Consider the following 19,560-nt stretch of genomic DNA (forward strand, 5'->3'; position numbering starts at 1 on the left):
GACACATTCCTACCTTCATCCAGCTGCAAAAGCTTATCAAGATAAAAATGTTTTCAGTCGTTTCCAGAAAGTAAAATTCGTGGGCACCTCAACAGAAATGCTGTTGCACAAAAAAGGCAGCACACTGAAAGCCCTCCTCCGAGTTGCTGTGAAGCAGGCTTCTGATATGGTAAGAAGAAACTCTCCTACAGCCCTAGTGGGTACAGTATTTGTGTGAAAAATTGTGTCTCTGTTCTTATTCCTTATGAACCTATTCCTCAATTGGCGCCTAGGTGTGCATTTACACCCTCACTCGCCCCGGGTCTGCTGCAGAACTTCATCCCCAGGATGCGCTGGGCGGGACGCGTTATTAGTATCCCCAGGATCTGCTGCTGCAGGCGGTTGTGGATAAAGCGAGACGCCCACTTTGCTGCGTAGAGATTCACCTGCAGAGGGCGCGGGAGCAACAGTTCTCTTTGACGTTTAGAGAATCCTTAATCACATGACAAGCCCACAACTGCCAGCGCTTCCTTTCTGGGTGAGGGTGGCGCTCGCCTCTTCGGCGGTTGCTTTCCGTCGAGGGTCACGTGGTGGGGCCTTTGGTCCCTCCTCTCGGCTGCCGGACTGGGGCGGCGGGGCTGCGTTTGACGCGGGGGCTGCTGGGTAATCCGACGACAGAGAGACAGAGAGAGAGAGAGAGGCGGCGGCGACAGCAACAGAGACTGGCGGGGGCCCTAACACCGCCGCCCTCTCGGTTCAGCCCAGCCGAGCCCTACCTCGGCGGCTTCTAGACATGGAGTGGCGGGGGAGCCGGAGATGGAACTCCGCCGCCGCGCCTTTATTTTCGCGGTGATCTCCCGTGGCCTGCTCCTCCTCTCCTCAGTGGTGGCTGCTGGGGCCTTCCGGGTCCTCCTCACACCCGCCCGGCAGCGGCAACCGGGAAATGGTTGGGGAGTAGCCAAACAGGCAACGGAGGTGAGTGGCAGGACGGCTGTGGGCTGTGGGCACCATCTAAGTGGCTAAGTTGGGGCGAGACAAAGTAAGGTAAGGTAAGGTAGGCCCCGTTTCCCCAGATAGTGAAAGGGAGAGCCCATTAGAGATAACACATTCTCTCCCTCATCCCTGTCGTCCCTTATTACACCCCCAAATAAAAAAAACCGGCCGACGTCGCCTCGGGATGTGTCTTCCTCCCCCCCTTCTCTTCTTCCGGGAGGGGGTGGTGGATGGGTAGGCATTTTCTTCTTTTACTCCTCCCTCTCTAGTTTGAAATTAGTTTTCTTTCTTGTCTTCTCCCACGCCCTTAATTCCACTGTCCTCTCTTTTTCAAAATCCAGGAGAGTTTATCTTCCTTGGATCCCTTTCCTTTTCGTTTCTTACTGCGCTCGGTACTTTATCCTTCACTGAGACATTCGCGGAAGGACAACAGTTATTGAGATATATACATTTGGGTACAAGCACTATATATGTATACACACACACGAAAGCTTTATAGGGTACACGCACGTTTCTGTGTGTCTAAATAAAGAATGGAATCCGACATGTGATGGCACCGCCTTTCTTTACCAGAAGTCCTAGAGCGAAGTGAGATAGAGGTGCATATAGCTTGTTCGTGATGATTTTGCTAACTAAGGCTGCAATCTAATACATACTTACCTGGGAGTCCCATTGAACCCAGTGGAGCTTGCTTGTGAGTAGACATGCAGCCTAAACTTCTACCCCTTTGTCTCTTGGGTTAGTTGGGTTTAATCCCACTCCATTGATAGCACTTTGTTCCTTTAACTTGTTGTGTTACTAAAATATTGAGTACTTCTTAGGATAGGTCAGGCAGAGGAATTGTAATCAGTGCTTTTGTGTGTTTTGAGTCAGTTTTCTAGTTGATACTGTCTTTTAAACTCCTATAAATCAGCAGAAGTATCTTAAGTTACTCTGAACATGATTTGCAGATTTCTCCGCCTTTTTTTTGGTACCCAGAAGTGTGATAATCTCACCATTTGATGGGAGGGCTACCCCTATAGAATCTTAATATGAAATATCTTATTCAGCATAACATAAAGTGTAATTTTGAATTATAGCTCTTAACTGCATTCCTATAACTCTTTAATTGTAGAACTGAGAGCAGGTTTACACAATCCTAGTTTTGTATTTATGAGACATCCCAACTGTCCTTGACTATGAGTATGAACAAGTGTAACATGTGAATTGGGCAATTGTGGACAGAGCAGTCTTTCTACAAAGGCCTGTTATCATTGGAACTGCTGCTGGCATAGTTAATGTGTTATGTTGGTGTTACCTGAATAAGGACAATCATAATTACTGCTTACATGTGCCAAAAATGTGTTAGATCTACTTCAATACAACTATAGAATTGTAGCTGTAGTTTGGATGGGATCCAGAAAGGCTTTGATGATATATCATTGGGCCAACACTGTTGATAGAAGAGGCTTTCAATTGCACTGAACTCCTCTAAGGTAGGAATGAGATTTGCATGACTTAGACTTGCTGTCCTATCATCAGAGTTGATCCAGCACAACTGGAATCTATTATTAATTTAATTTATTACCGGCCCTTCACCCTGAGGTCCCAAGGTGAGTTACAATAGTTTAAAATACATAATTAAAAACAATTAAAAGCAACTTAAAATCACAAACATCACAAAAATAGGATGGCTCTAAAATATACTTCTCAGGTGTCAAAGGCTAGGGTGAAGAGGTGTTTCTTCAGCATTTGCTGAAAACTGTGCAGTATGGTTACCATTCATGTCTCTGTGGGAAGGGAGTTCCATAAGTGAAATGTGAAAAACATTTTTTTTACTTCTTTATTTACAATATAACTAAGGAATTGGGACAGTATCTTTCTAGCACTGTGATTTGAAACATTGTGAAAGAGTGAATGGAGTAAAAGTTCAGCAGAGAGTAGTGATCAAAGAAAAATATTGGTCACATACATGTTGCATTTTCCTCCTTTGTTTATCACTGTGCCTTTCATCCTCTTCAGCAAATAACTGCTGTTTATTAGGCTGATAATTTATCTGGAATATTTGGATTTAAATCTGTTAAACCCCATTGAATATAATAGGATTAAGCTAGTTTAAATATTCTGCTTTAAGTCATGGTGAGTCTACAATCTGAGTCCCATAATTTGTTTAGACTTCACTTTCTGATATATTACAAAATAGAGACTAAAAAGTCTCTTGGTTTACTGTGTTTTATTCTAGAGTATTATGTTGGGATATACTGGAACTGAAATTTAACAAAGACTTTACCAACAGTTATTAGATTACTGTTTACAGTATTGTCAGTAAAGTTATTATTCCCTGCTGACAAATCTTCCCCCAAAGCTGCTCTTAGCCACAAGTGGGGGCGACTTCTGGTTTAAGCTCTTAAGCCCATATGTTTCCCCCTCTGCGGATAATAGCCTCTAGGGTGGAACAAATTTATCTTGGGGCTGCAGCATGGGGACAGACGGCTAGACCCCTACCCATGATTGCAAGTCCAAATTCCTGCCACCCACACTGCTTTTTGTAAAATAAGGATGTTGGGAGTCCCATCATGGAACTCCTGTATCATGTGTAGTTTGACTCTAACCTGAATGGAACTTAAGTTTATCCAGCCTCATCCACTCCATTACTGACCTCAGACAAATACAGGGATTGCACTGCCCTTTAAAAGAGGCAGAGTTGAGAAAGAGTTGGCTCTTGTCAATATATTGTTAATAAGTTGAGTGACTAGTGATGCAGGTTTCTGGAAATTTTTGAATTGGAAATCTATTTCCCCTCTGCTTATGAATAAAGTGTGTGATTTTTAATATACATTTTAGGATACTGACCTGAAAAAAGGTAAATTGCAGTTTAATTGCTATTGTATATGCTTATTTTGCTGCTAGCTATAAAACTGAAATTTTAGAAACAGAATATTTTCTGCAGAAAAATATAGTAGTGACATTTTTTGTCCCGTGTCATTCCCCAGCAGTTTCACATACCTGTTTAAAGGCTGGCAGCCAGAATTGAACTTAGAGAGTTCAATAAAGAGCAACCTTATACTTGGCTCATCTAGCTGAGTGCTGTTTTACATAAATTGTCAGCCTTCTTCAAGATTGTTGGGTAAGTTCTTACCAGCACCTTGCACCTGAGATTTTTATAAGTGGAGGTGTTTAGGATTGCACCTTAGACCTAATCTTAGGCACAGCATGTTCTCTTCTACTGAGCCTTTCTTCCAAATGCTGCCTGACAGCATTTGATGCGGGCATCTTGATAAAGCTAAACAGGTTTGGCTCTAGTCATACCAGGATGAGAGACCCTATGTACACCATTTTGAGTTCTGTGATGAAAGAAAGATGGGATATAAAAGTACTAAATTAATAATATCACTAATATTTACAGTTTTTGTTTTTGAAGTTCTGTTTAAGTTTTCCTTTCTCTAAAATGTTTCCACTTTCTCTGTGAAGGCCAATACAACAAGAAGAGGGAATTCATTTATGCTACCATGTCCTTCATTGTTCAAGTCTTTTTTGTATTTTTAAAAGAAAAGCTAATCCACCTAACAATACAATACAGTAATAACAGAAAAATACATCAACTCCATATACCAAACTTTTAGCTGTATGTAGGTGATCCCTCAGTGTTGAGTTCCAAAAGCTCTAATAAGCAGCCATATTTTAACCTTGTGTCTAAATGTCAACCGTGGAAGTGCCAAGTGGGTTTCATGGAGTAGAGAATTCTAAAGTCATATGGAGTTCCTTATGAATGATGATCTACTTCATGCCTTCCAGCTACTGACTGTCTTTAGTTGTTTGTTCTCAAAATAAGAGTCTTTATGACTATACTGAACAGAAAAGTAAATCAGACTGTTATATCTTAGAAAATTGCTCTTTGCCCAGTAACTGCTACCTCTTACTTCTGGAAAGGTTTGGACGTTTGCAGCCCAATCCTATTAATAAAGTCCCACTTGGTTCACTGGGATTTGCTTCCAAATTAAGTGTGCATTGAACTGCTGCCTGAGTGATAAAGGAAGCTATCTTACTTATTTTTGGATATGTGCAGAAAAAGCCATATGGGCTGTATGATCATATTTAGTTAAGTTGCAAACCTGCTTGCGGGCTTCCCCCAGACACCTGGTTGGCCACTCTGAGAACAGGATGTTGGACTAGATGGGCCACTGGCCTGATCCAGCAGGCTCTTCTTATGTTCTTACGTTCTTATGTTAGTCTTTGTTGATTACTTATGTCAACCAGTTTGTACGCATGTTTGGGGTACGTGTCTCTGTGTGTGCACACACAAATAACGTAATGAATTTCAAAACAGGAAACAGTTAAGTCAGCATTTTTTTTATCTTCATCGTTCTTGTTATATGCCTTCAAGTCAATTATGACTTATGGCAACCCTATGAATCAGCGACCTCCAATAGCTTCTGTCATGAACCACCCTGTTGAGATCTTGTAAGTTCAGGTCTGTGGCTTCCTTTATGGAATTAATCCATCTCTTGTTTGGTCTTCCTCTTTCGATTCCCTTCTGTTTTTCCCAGCATTATTGTCTTTTCTAGTGAATAACATCTTCTAATTATGTGTCCAAAGTATGATAACCTCAGTTTCATCATTTTAGCTTCTATTGATAGTTCTGGTTTAATTTGTACTAACACCCAGTTATTTGTCTTTTTTGCAGTCCATGGTATGCACAAAGCTCTGCTCCAACACCACATTTCAAATGAATTGATTTTTCTCTTACCTGCTTTTTTCACTGTCCAGCTTTCACATCCATACATAGAGATCGGGAATACCATGGTCTGAATGATCCTGACTTTAGTATTCAGTGATACATCTTTGCATTTGAGGACCTTTTTTGGTTCTGTCATAGCTATATTGTGATATCTGATTTGGAAGTTAATATATCAAAATGAAAGTTGTTCTGCATGTTAAAGACATAGTTCTACATTTCATGTTTAAACCTGAACTTGCTCCTGCCTGAACTGTTTTCAAAAGGGCCAGAAAGAATGCTAAATACCTTTCCAGTTTATCTGACTTGGGGTGACTTGTATAAATGGCTCTAGCTTGCTTCTCTCAGTGGCACCTTTCTCTCCAATAGTCTTCACTCTCAGCTGTTAACTGATTGTGCCTTCTTTCCTAAGTTGACTTTCCCATTCCCAGTTACCTCTGGTGTCAAGTAATAATAGCAGTAGTGCACCTTTCATCCTGTTGCCTTGGATCTGTCCCATCCTTCCAGTTCACCTTTATTTCAATGCCACCTTTTAAGCATTAAGTTGTTGTTGTTGTTGTTTATTGCATGTATATACCACCCCAGATTATGCTGGATCTGGTTGTCTGAAAGCTGTGATACTTTTAGAACAGCTGCAGTGTAATGTTTCCGTCACTGTCTCAGAGCTCCAAGTCTTTCTTGAGGCTTCTTTAGAGCCTTGCTGCAGTTATGTCCTTCTGTTCCCAGTATTGTCTAAGGAGCAGGGTCATCTTCTAAGCTCCAACAGCAGGGCCCCACTGCTGAGTTGTGCTTCATCAACTTGATATACTTTGTTTTAACCAGATTTCTTTTCCAGTGAGGCATGTCTTAATAAGTGAATATCAACATATGATGAGATAGTGGTGCTCTGGCAAGGTAGAAGTTATGCCTGTGTAATACAATTGGTTAATTTCATCAGGGGTACAGCAAAAATTGTTGTAAATCTAAAATATTTAAAGGAACCATATGAAGTTTCCCACTGTCTTTAAAATAAGTCCCTTCATTCTTCTTTCCTTTTTATTATTTAATTTATTTATTACATTTATATACCGCCCCATAGCCAAAGCTCTCTGGGCGGTTTACAGCAATTAAAAACAATAAAAACAAATATACAAATTTAAAACACAAAGAACAATTTAAGAACACAATTTTTTAAAAATTGTGCTTTCCTGCTCGCCCCCCAATCTATGTTGGCATTAGAACAATGTATTACATTCCTTTATCCACTTTCCTCCATCATGGAATTGAAGGCAGTCTCCCATTCAGGCACTGACAAGACCCAGACCTGTTTAGCTTTAGCAAAGCTTTTGGTGTGCTATGCCTTTAGATCATATCCTTGCATATTGCTGAAGTTAGTGGCTACAGTATGCATGGCAATGTACACACTAAAGTGCAGGCAGCCAAGTGGTATGAATTACTGGCTACAATGAACTAAAATTAGCTGGTGTCAACTACACCGCACACGTTTGAATCTACAGAGTATGGTAACAGTGTGAAAATGGTAATAGAGACATTCCTGTATTGTAAATTTTGCAGGGCTTTTGCAGACATGTTCTTTTTCAGTCAGAAGAGAGGGGAATAAAACTAAAAATACACTTTAATCTGTCTGTTTTGATACTGCTATTAGTTTCTGTAACTTGTTAGGTGCTGAACAGAAGACAGAAATGACACAACCCTAACCAGAGGGCCAGCATTTTGGGCTAGCAGGACAGGGACTGGGAAAGAAAGCTTGGGAGTTGTTTATACAGTGCTATCAGTAACATGAGGCTTTACAGTAAAATATAGGGTTCTGTCCTAAGAAGTTTATATTCTAAATGTTAGACTGGGGGAAAAGGAGAAAGGGAGAGGCACAGGTAGTAAGGAATGAAAGCAAACAAATGCAGCGTTTAGCTTAATTTTGTTAGGAATGAGGGCTAAGATTAGTGCAGTCCCATACATGTTTACTCAGAAGTAAGCCCCAATGAGTTCTGTGGGAGTTACTCCCAGGTAAGTTGGTACAGGATTGCAGTCTAAGGCAAAGGTGTATGGAAGAGATGGCTTTTGTGCCAAGGTTTAATAGAAATTTGAAAGTGAGGAGAGGGAATGGGAGCGCCAAACTCTAATAGGGAGTTATTACCCAAAGTGGTAACACAATGCAATTGTGACAATATGTTAAGACTTAAGCTTATGACCATATGACTTCATATGGAGCAAAGTTCAGAAACGTTTATGCTTCAAGAGAGTGGACCCAGATGTTCTTGTTTTTGCAATGAAGTCAAATAATACATTTGATAGGTCACTAAAATTATACAGCCACAAGAGTGGCTGTATACTGTAGTCAGCATGGATTTTTCACATTCTGCAATATTAAATTAAAAATACTCCCCGTGCCATTCTGATCCTTCCCATAAGTCATTTCAAAACAAAACTTGCTCAACAACCATCTAAATTTTCATGGCGATACACAAAACAGTCAGAGAGAATAGAGAGTTCAAAGTCTAAAAAGAGAGAGAAATAAACCAGACCCCTTTTGGACTTTTTTCTGTCAAGAGTTCCCATAATCTGTTGAAATTAATTAAAAATCAGCCATGTTGACAGAGTACCTGTAATCCTATTACTCATCTTGCCCCATACTCTGACCTTCATCTTCTGCACTTTAATAGTTAAAAAAAGGTCTGGCTGATTTTTAATTAATTTAAGAAATTTTGGCTTGAACTCAATGATAGTGTCGGGCATGCTCAGTAAGAACCAGCTGTCAGTGTTCTAAAAGCCAGACTCACAGCTGCTTGGCTTGCCTAATTGGGGCCATACCCACACCAGACTTTTATTTCACATGAGACAGTCATGTCTTCCCCCAAAGAATCCTGGGAAGTGTAGTTTATCAAGGGTGCTGAGAGGAGACTCCTATTCTCCTGACAGAGCTCCAGTGGCCAGAGCGGTTTAATAGTCAGTCGTTCTGATTGAAGGTCTGTGAGGGGAACAGGGCATCTCCTAGCAACTATCAGTACCCTTCACTAAGTAGACTTCCCAGGATTCTTAGAGAGAAGCCATGACTGCCTAAAGTGAAATAACAGTCTGGTGTGGATGTGGCCAGGGACAGCTTTGGTTTAAATGTGGCTGGGAGGCTACATGTGCCTGCTGTAAAATAAAAAGGTGGGGGAAACCCTGAACAAGAATGATATTGTTCACAATGTTTTCCTTTTGGAAAGGAAAGGGGCTTCCCCTCTGCCCAGTGGCCACCCACCCAATCTCCTGCCCTCCCCTTCCTGCTCTCCTTCCCCCCTCCCCTCCCCCAGGTAAGTTTCACCTATCCTAAGCATGATTGCATAGGAGTAAATCCCACTGAACTCAAAAAGCAGCAAATGATCAAACCTGCCCTCCCCACCTCCCCCCACCCACTCCCTCTTTCCCCTTCTACCTCCCTTCCCCTCCCCATCCCGTCCTTCACCCCCGCCCTCCCCCTCCTCCTCCCCCATGGTCAGATTTACCTATCCTAGGACTATGACCTGGGAGACCAAGGTTCAAATCCCCACACAGCCATGAAGCTCACTGGGTGACCTTGGGCTAGTCACTGCCTCTCAGCCTCAGAGGAGGACAATGGTAAACCACCTCTGAATACTGCTTACCATGCAAACCATATTCATGGGGTCGCCATAAGTCGGAATCGACTTGGAGGCAGTCCATTTCATTTTCAAGCATGATTGCATGGGAGTAAATCCCATTGAACTCAATAAGTATGCAAATGATCAAACCTGCCCTCTCCTCCTCCTCCCTCCCATCACCTCCCTTTTGCCCCTTCCCTCCCCTTCCTTCACCCCTCCTCCCTCCCCTTCCAATTCTCTTGTTCCCCCTCCTGCTCTCCTCTTCTTCCTTCCCTCTATTCTCCCCTCCCCCCCATGGTCAGTTTTACCTATCCTAGCCATGATTGCATATGAGTAGATTTCATTGAACTCAATAAGCATGCAAATCATCAGACCTGCCTTTTTCTTCCTCTCTTTTCCCAAATTCTTCCAAGCTGCACAGGAAGTGGATTGGACTGTGAAAGACCAACCCAAATTGTGTTTGCATTTTGACAAATTTGTAGGGCAGTACAATATCTTAGAGAGGAGGTCAGGTCTCCTGATCGCCTGGTGCATTCACTATAACTGCCCAGATTCGTTATGTTCTTAAACCACAAGGTTTTTTGCCTATTAGTGAATTTCTCTGCTTTTTAATCCGGGAGGTAAGAAATGGGATCTTGTGCAAGTATGCTGAGAAGGATTGATCATTTGCATGCTTATTGAGTTCAGTGGGATTTACTCCCCTGCACTCCTGGTTAGGATAGTGAAAATGACCATGGGGAGGGGAGCAGAAGGAGGGGGAGACAGAAGGAGAGGATTGGAAGGGAAGGGGCAAAAGTTTTTTCTCTCTCCTTTTACACTTTGAACTGTCAATTCTCTGACTGTACCATGAAAATTTAGAGAGTTTTAAGCAAGCGTTTCTGAGTTTAAGTCTATAAGTTTTGCAAGGTTTTGTTTTGAAATGAGCTTATGGAAAGGATCAGAATGGCATGGGGGTATTTTCAATTTAACATTGCGGAATGCGAAAAATCCATGCTGGCTATAGTATACAGCCACTCTTGTGGCTGTATAATATGTTTGATTTACTTTGCAATTTTAGTGAGGTTTCCTGTAGTAAATCATTCTCTTTTGCTTCTGTTTCTGTGAATATCTGAACTACAGCAACACTTTGCAACAGTAAAAAAAAGCTCCAAAAACAGTTGTGGTATAATGACACTGACTGTTCTACAGAATAGTTTCCAGTGGATATGAGCAGTGTCTTAGTTTGCGCAAGATAAAACAGTGGGAGGTAAGATATATTCTAGCAAAATTCTAGTTGTGCTCTAGGTTTTTAATTGACCATGCTCACCTTTCCTTAAGTGGAGTAGTTTAAGCATAGCAGGCTGAAAATATGCATCTTGGGCAGGCCAAGTTTGTTTTTCCAACAGCTAGACTAATTGCTTAAGTAGCAACATATTGTAATCAGTCTGATTTTACATCAAACTGTAGTTTCAGATTCAACTGTTAATGCGCTCAAAATAGAAATAGAGCATAACCTCCAGTTTGATGTAAAATCAACGCAATGACAGATCCATTAATTCCAGTGTGTTTCTACAATACAGTACTTCAGTTTCTTGCCATAGTTCACTTCTTGGTCACTTGTCAATAATCAAATAGCTTTAACCTGAATATTTGATTGTATGACTAACTTAAAGTTAAGGTAGTGAATAAGCTATAATGGATAGTGAAGTACAGACTGCCTGTTTGAATTTATAGAAAATGGTAAATATCCACATACTGCTTATTGACTCGCATATATTCTTGAGCCCAAGTAATTACTGAAATAAGGCAATACTTTGGGAATTGTCAGAAATATGCTAAACACCTTCAATCAATGGTTACAAATCTTGATAACTTTAAATGATAGTGTCATACAATTGCTGGGGTCTTTGTCGATCCTGAGACCACCCCTCTAGCAGAAGCATGATTCCTGCCTAAGTATGTAAAAATAATCTACCCACATAGCCTACTATTAAATATTTGCAATGATGAAGATTCTTCCACCATTTAGGCAACCTGTTCTGGTTCTCTGCTCCTCTCTCTGGTGTTCTGCTCCTCCTTTCTCTAGGACAAGTTAATAATGCATCTCTTCTCTCTCTCTCTCTCTCTCTCTCTCTCTCTCTCTCTCACTCACACACACACACACACACACACACACACACACACACACACACACACTCACACTCTCTCACACACACACACACACTCACACTCTCTCACACACACACACACACTCACACTCTCTCACACACACACACACTCACACTCTCTCACACACTCACTCACTCACTCACACTCTCTCACACACTCACTCACTCACTCACACTCTCTCACACACTCACTCACTCACACTCTCTCACACACTCACTCACTCACCCTCTCTCACACACTCACTCACTCACCCTCTCTCACACACACACTCACACACACACTCTCACACTCTCTGTATAACTTATGAGAAAGCATTGTTGAAAATTAGTTGGGCTTTCTTTTCTGTATTCTAACAAAGAGCAGTAACCTTTTAGTGTATTTGGTGTTTGTTGTTGTTATGTGCCTCCAAGTTGACTACGACTTATGGTGACCCTGTGAATCACCGGCCTCCAAGAGCATCTGTCATGAACCACCCTGTTCAGATCTTGTAAGTTCAGGTCTGTGGCTTCCTTTATGGAATCAATCCATCTCTTGTTTGGCCTTCCTCTTTTTCTACTTCCTTCTGTTTTTCCCAGCATTATTATCTTTTCTAATGAATCATGTCTTCTCATTATGTGTCCAAAGTAAGATAACCCCAGTTTCATCATTTTAGCTTCTAGTAACAGTTCTGGTTTAGTTTGTTCTAACACCCAATTATTTGTCTTTTTTGCTGTCCATGGTATGCGTAAAGCTCTCCTCCAACACCACATTTCAAATGAGTTGATTTTTCTCTTATCCGCTTTTTTCACTGTCTAACTTTCACATCCATACATAGAGATCGGAAATACCATGGTCTGAATGATCCTGACTTTAGTATTCAGTGATACATATTTGCATTTGAGGACCTTTTCTAGTTCTCTCACAGCTGCCCTCCCAGTCCTAGCCGCATTCTGATTTCTTGACTGTTGTCTCCATTTTGGTTTATGACTGTGCCAAGGTATTGATAATCCTTGACATGTTCAATGTCCTCATTGTCAACTGTAAAGTTGCATAAATCTTCTGTTGTCGTCACTTTAGTCTTTTTGACGTTCAGCTGTAGTCCTGCTTTTGTGCTTTCCTCTTTAACTTTCATCAGCATTCGTTTCAAATCATTACTGGTTTCTGCTAATATGGTATCATCTACATATCTTAAATTATTGATATTTCTCCCTTCAATTTTCACACCTCCTTCATCTTGGTGCAATCCTGCTTTCTGTATGATATGTTCTGCATATAGATTAAATAAATAGGGTGATAAAATACACCCCTGTCTCACACCCTTTCCGATTGGAAACCAATCAGTTTCTTCATATTCTGTCCTTAGAGTAGCCTCTTGTTCAGAGTATAGGTTGCGCATCAGGACAATCGGATGCTGTGGCACCCCCATTTCTTTTAAAGCATTCCATAGTTTTTCATGATCTACACAGTCAAAGGCTTTGCTGTAATCTATGAAGGACAGGGTGATTTTCTTCTGAAATTCCTTGGTCCGTTCCATTATCCAATGTATGTTTGCAATATGATCTCTGTACCTCTTCCCTTTCTAAATCCAGCTTGAATGTCTGGCATTTCTCGCTCCAAATATGGTAAGAGCCTTTGTTGTAGAATCTTGAGCATAACTTTACTTGCATGGGATATTAAGGCAATAGTTTGATAAGTACTGCATTCCCTGGGATCCCCTTTCTTTGGAATTGGGATATATATGGAACGCTTCCAGTCTGTGGGCCATTGTTTAGTTTTCCATATTTCTTGACAGATATTTGTCAAAATGTGGACAGATTCAGTAGCTTGTAGCAACTCTATTGGTATGCCATCTATTCGTGGTGATTTGTTTCTTCCAAGTATTTTAAGAGCAGCTTTCATCTCAAGTTTTAAAATTTCTGGTTCATCATCATACGGTTCCTCCATGAATGAATCTGTCATCCTGGCATCTCTTTTATAGAGTTCTTCAGTATATTGCTTCCATCTTCCTTTTATTTCATCTCAGTCAGTCAGTGTGTTTCCCTGTTGATTATTCAACATCCCTCCTCTTGGTTTAAATTTCCCTTTCATTTCTCTCATCTTTTGGAACAGGGTTCTTGTTCTACCCCTTTTGTTGTCCTCTTCTATTTCTATACAGTAACTATTGTAATAGTTCTCCTTGTCCCTACGTACTAGTCACTGTATTGTTGCATTTAGGGTTCTAACCGTGTTTCTGTCTCCTTTTGCTTTTGCTTTCCAGCTTTCTTTAACCATTTTAAGAGTTTCTTCAGTCATCCATTGAGGTCTTTCTCTCTTTTTAACTAGAGGTATTGTCTTTTTGCATTCTTCCCTGATACTTCTGGGATGTTATTTAAATTGTATTTTGGCATTATGATTGCTTTGTTCTTCTTCTTTAGCTTTACTCTAATTTTCAATACAACTAGTTCATGCTCTGTACCACAGTCTTCTCCTGGTCTTGTTTTTGCAGAAAGTGTAGAACTTCTCCATCTTCTTCTACCAATTATATAATTAATTTGATTCCTATATTGACCATTTGGTGATGTCCGTGTGTACAGTCGTTTTTTCGGTTGCTCAAAAAACGTGTTGGCAAGAAACAAATTATTGGCTTCTCAGAATTTAAGAAGTCTTTCTCCTGCTTTATTTCTGTCTCCTAGGCCCAATTTCCCCACAATTCCTAATTCTTCTCTGTTCCCTACTTTTGCATTCCAATCTCCCATGATTATCAGCACATCTTGTTTTGGTGTGTGATCAATTTCTTCCTGTACTTCTGCGTAAAATCTCTTCAATTCCTCTTCTGCGTTTGCCGTTGGAGCATAGACTTGGATGATGGTTATGCTGATAGATTTCCCGTTTAATCTCATTGATATCACTCGCTCAGACCTTGCGTTGTAGCTCCTAATTGCTTTTGCTACATCACTTCTCACTATTAAAGCAACCCCGTTTCTTCTTAATTTCTCATTTCCTGCATAAAATATTTTGTAGTTGCCTGATTGAAAATGTCCCATTTCTGTCTATTTTAGTTCGCTCACACCAAGTATTGTAATGTTGATGCGTTCCATTTCTTGCTTGACAATTTCTGGCTTTCCCTGGTTGATGCTTCTCACATTCCATGTTCCTATTGTGTGCATCGTACAACTCCGGACTGTCCTTTCACATCTTTTGATTGAGAATGTATTTATTTATTAAATTTGTTAGTTGCTTTTCTACACAAATATGTGCACTCAAAGTTCCTTACAATTAATAAGTGAGAGAGAGAGAGAGAGAGAGAGAATTTTAAAAAACAGTGTATAAGGTGGTGGATCAACCCTTCTTAGGAAGGCTATACAACAGAAGCCCGTCCAAAGTTAAGAACCAAATGCTTGGGAGAAGAGAAATTTGAAAGATGTTGATGTTCTTAAGTCTATCAGTGGGTGCTAATCATAATAGCTATATGCACCTTCCAGGTTCAGAGGCAGTATGTCACTTAATACCAGATGCTAGGAAGCAGCAGTTGGATAGGGCTGTTGCCTCAGTATCCTGCTTGTGGACTTCCTGGAAGCATCTGGTTGGCCACTGGACTAGGGGAATATTTGGTCTGAATTAGGAGGACTCTTTAACAATGGTTTTCTTTCTTCTTCTTATGTTTAGTTTTTGAAAAAGCTGCCTTATATAGCTTAATTAAAATGAACTATGCTAAACTGGGTAGCTCTCCCATTCCATGACAGCATCGACTCTCAACCCTGCTGCAGATCTCAGAGAGGGAGCCCCCCCATACAGATGGCAGGCCCGTGAGACCCGTCCACACACCCTACCTACCTTTCCTGCTGTCTTGAATGCTGTGTTTGCTGTGCATACATACCTGCCATCAACCAAGATGGTGGCAGAGGCTTCCCTAAGGGGCTGATGTCCCCGTTGCCATCTTGGTTGATGGCAGAGATGTGCACGTGTAGAGTAGCGCGCATGCCTGCCATCAACCAAGATGGCAGTGGGGCATTAGCCCCATAGGGGAGCATCAGCCTCATAGGGGAGCCCTCGATGCCATCTTGGTTGATGGCAGCCATGCACGCACAGTGCATGCAGCCTTCAAGACAACTGTAGATCCACCTGATAGTTGTTCCATTGAGCCCACATTTAGCTAGCTTGCTAATCAGAATGTCATGGGGCACTTTGTCAGAAGCTTTGCTGAAGTCGAGATATATTATGTCCACAGCATTCCCACAGTCTACAAGGGAGGGTACCCGATCAAAAAATGAGATATGATTAGTTTGGCAGGATTTGTTCTTCATAAATCCATGTTGGCTCCTAGTAATCATTGCATTGTTTTCACGGAGTTTACAGATTGACTGCTTTATAATCTGCTGCAGAGTTTTTCCAGGGATTGATGTTAGGCTGACTGGTCTGTAGTTCTCTAGTTCCTCCTTTTTGTCCTTTTTGAAGGTAGGAACAACATTAGCTGTCCTCCAGTCATCCGGCACTTCACCAGTCCACCATGATTTTGCAAAGATAATAGACAGCAGTTCTGAGAGTTCTTGAGCCAGTACCTTCAATATTCTAGGATCCAGTTTATTGGCCCCTGCCGAGTTGAACTTGTTCAAAGCAATTAGGTATTCCTTGACCATTTGTCTATCAATCTCAAGCTCCAATCCTGCCCCTTCTACTGTTTCCCTGTTTCCCGGGAGGGTCATGGACCCTTTTTTGGGAGAAGACTGAGCCAAAGTAGGAATTGAGCACTTCTGCCTTTTCTTTGTCATCTGTTATCATTTTGCAATCCTCAGTAGCTGTGCCACCATTTCTTTTCTCTGTCTTTTACTATGGACGTACCTGAAGAAAGTTTTTTTTGTTGCTTTCAGCATCTCTTGCTAAACCTTCTAATTTTGTAACTGCTGCCATTTTGTCTGCTTAAATGTTAATGAAAGTTACAAAGTTAATTGTTTGCCTTCTAGCCATGTTTCAAGTAAGAGTTTTCAATATAAAAACTAAACATCATGGCTAGAGGAATTTCATGATTTCCTAATGCATTCCATCATTAAACCGCCCAGAGAGCTTCGGCTATGGGGCAGTATATAAGTTCAATAAATAAATATATAAAATGCATCATAATACCTACATGGTTCTGGAAAACTGTGTATTATGTTTGAAAACATTGGGTCATATCTTTTGCTGCCATTCCTCGGCCACAGCAAACTTTCACGTGCACAACAGAACTTCCCCTTATCTTCTCTCCTCTGCATACCCTCAAAATCTTCTCCAGAGGGTTGCAGGGCCCCCTAGAGCAGATTTTGATGGTGTGTGGGAAGAGGAAGGGGAACTCCCAATGTGCTATCAGAAACACTATGTGCGTAGTGTTGGTTACAACCCATTAGTACCATTTTGGTTTACAGAATAAGTTATTACTGACTTTGTCCAAGGCAGTAGGTTATACAAAATATGTGGAGGATCAATCTGCAGCAGGGAGGAATGGATTTACCATAAATATTATGTGCAATAAATCATCTGCCAGATGTTTCTTGTGAGGAACCCCTTCATTGCGTCCCATCAAGCAATTGTTAGTTGAAGTTATAATCGCTCTGGAAACTGGGAGGGTAGGTACCAATGTATTTAGATATTGCACATTATATAATCTTTCCATAACAGGAGTAGGGAGCCTTTTTAGCTCGAGGGCTGCATTCTGTCATGGGCAACTTTCTTGGGCTTCTTGCCAGTGTTGGATGGGACAAGAGGCAAAAGTGGATAGAAAAATGGATGTGACTCTGTAGGCTACTTTCCAGCCACACAGAAGTCAGAGGTTTCTACACACACACTTCCATCCAGGCAAGCAAGAGGCACTGTCACAATCCAAGGGCCTATTCCAGCCAGGCAAAAGCACTCAAGGTGGGTGCAGAGCAGGTTGGGGAGGGGTATAGCCTGAGAAGAATTTCAAGGGACAGAGAGATATATGAAGGGCTGTATTTTGCCACCAACTCTGAGATTCCCCACCCCTACTAAATAAGGTAAGTGAATTTTGTGGAGATTCTGTATGCTATCTTTCTTCTGCTTGTAATAAATTAACTACCTTTGCAGAAGTCAAACTATTGGGTTTGTGAAAATAGAGTTTTTAAATGAAGTTGACTTAAGGTTGTATCCAACTGTGTGATGTAGACTTTTGATCACAAAGTTGGATACAACCCTAGGTCAACTTCATTGTGTAATGAGGCTTTCCTGCCACAGCCTCCATACTGCAGTCCATCCACCCTCAAGAAGCCTCTACTGAAGGTTGGGAGGCCCTCTGGAAAGGCCTGGAATGGGGCTGCAGTGGAACGGGGCAATGACCAAAAATTTGGCAGACGCAGCTTGCACATGAAAATATAAGAATCTGCTATTCCTCTAGAAGACATCTGGGAAAGAAAAATGGTAGCCGTTGTGAGTCAACTCCCACTCCAAATTTGCTAGTGGATTTTGCCCAACCTTTCCTCACCACTGAAATTCAAGCTAAAGTTCAGCCTTCATTGAAAGTAATTGGTGATCTAAACATGAGACAATATTAGTGTGACTTTGCTGTTTTAGATTTTGTGTCATTTAGACACAAAGAAAAACAGTGTGACTAGCACTCAGTACATAGTATTCACAAACTTTGTTGTTAGTAACATCTTGTTAACTTAGATACTTCCTTGAGATTAAGGGGGACCCTTTTAGTCTCTTTTAGATTTATGACTTATATTTAGAGCAGTAGGCCAAATTAAAGCAGTGTTCTGTTACATCAGATGTCAGTAAGCCCGTTCTATAAAGGAAACTTCCAAGTTCTTAACCCACAAGTATCAGGAGTTCCTAATTCAGGGAGGAAATCTAGGCATTTTTAGAGGCTGCTGTAACTTTGGAGATGTTTACTGAAATATGTATTTAGAGTAGAAATGTCATTTTTAGGGAACCTAGAAACAGCAAAGCTGAGAGCATGCTACGGAGGATGGACACCAAGGAGGCTCTGTTGGGGACAGAAAGAAAGAAAAATGAGGTAGATCAAACGTAGATGGCAATTGTTGTATATGGGAATATGTGTTCATAAGCCAGCTGGTGGGAGGTGATTTGAATGACATAACCATAAAAAAATTAAAAGGTTGAATTTAATAATGTGTTTAATTTGATAAAAAAAATCTGATTCTATTCTTGATCATCCTATTTAATTATATAGGTAACATGATCTAAGAGTAGGAGTTTGTTTAAAGAATGCTTTCTGGTTTTGCATATCAAAGTAATTGCGTAAGTTTTGCCAGTGTCATATCTGTTAGACAAGTTGTGATCTACAGGCATCCTTATTTCAAAGAGACCCCCTGGAGGGTGTTTAATGGGGAGGGGGATTCATAAGCCATTTTGCATACTGTCCGGGATGACCTTTCATCACTTCCTTTACCTCTATATCCATTTATGTAATCAAACTGTTTTTGTTCATAGCAACATGAACCGTGAAGACCGGAATGCGCTGCGTATCAAAGAAAGAGAGAGGCGTAATCAAGAAATTCAGCAGGGTGAAGAAACCTTTCCACCTAACTCTCCTCTCTTTGCTGAACCATATAAAGTTGTAAGTGCATGAGATTTTTTTTAAAAAATGCAGGTTTTATCACACTCCAAATTAAAATAGATTTTTCCTTTAATATGGCTTCAGTATCATGTGGTTTCATTAAAATATTATGAATAAGTATAGTTTATATAGCAGCTGAGCATTTTTAAAGTAATTGTACTGAAATATAAGATTACTAGAATTTATGGCTGTTCTGGGCTTCATCAAAGGGTTTTTATCAACAATTTTTTTAAAAGGAAAAATTAAAGATCCTGGTATGCCAATATCCATACTAGAAACCATTTTGCAACTGAACAGTCTAAATATGAAAGGAGAGAATACAATTAGAACTCAAAGTACTTGCAGAGGTAATTATTACAATGTTCTGTTGCTTTGTAGCAAAAGTGTGATTCAGGATATTAACATTTCTGAGCTTAGTTGAGAATATTCTGTAAATGACAGGTAATTGTTAGAGCTTGATGTTTTTGGTGCTTTATGTATACAAGGTTCATTATAGTTGATATTGCTAATCTGCTTCATTCATGCAGTTAAACACCATCTAATTGTAGTTATGAGTAAGATTGAAACCAGACCATAAGGAAGGATGACTTATGAAAAAT

General features: G+C 40.7%; 1 protein-coding gene across 4 annotated transcripts in view; it reads left to right on the top strand.

Moving 5' to 3' along the window:
- Window positions 1-496: 496 nt before the first annotated feature.
- Window positions 497-19,560, top strand: part of AFF4 (ALF transcription elongation factor 4) — a 74,637-nt gene continuing 55,573 nt past the window's right edge. Inside the window, exons 1-3 of one of the 4 annotated variants that reach the window (XM_061617024.1) lie at window positions 497-954; window positions 18,310-18,397; window positions 18,835-18,961. In XM_061617024.1, the coding sequence (XP_061473008.1) occupies window positions 18,393-18,397; window positions 18,835-18,961 (132 nt within the window). In that variant the 5' untranslated portion in view covers window positions 497-954; window positions 18,310-18,392. Of the gene's footprint in view, window positions 955-18,309; window positions 18,398-18,834; window positions 18,962-19,560 lie in introns of those variants that run through there. The other 3 variants (XM_061617021.1, XM_061617022.1, XM_061617023.1) reach the window with 3 other exon arrangements.

This window comes from Rhineura floridana, chromosome 3 (genome assembly GCF_030035675.1).
Source record: "Rhineura floridana isolate rRhiFlo1 chromosome 3, rRhiFlo1.hap2, whole genome shotgun sequence".
In the NCBI taxonomy this organism is placed as follows: Eukaryota; Metazoa; Chordata; class Lepidosauria; order Squamata; family Rhineuridae; genus Rhineura; species Rhineura floridana.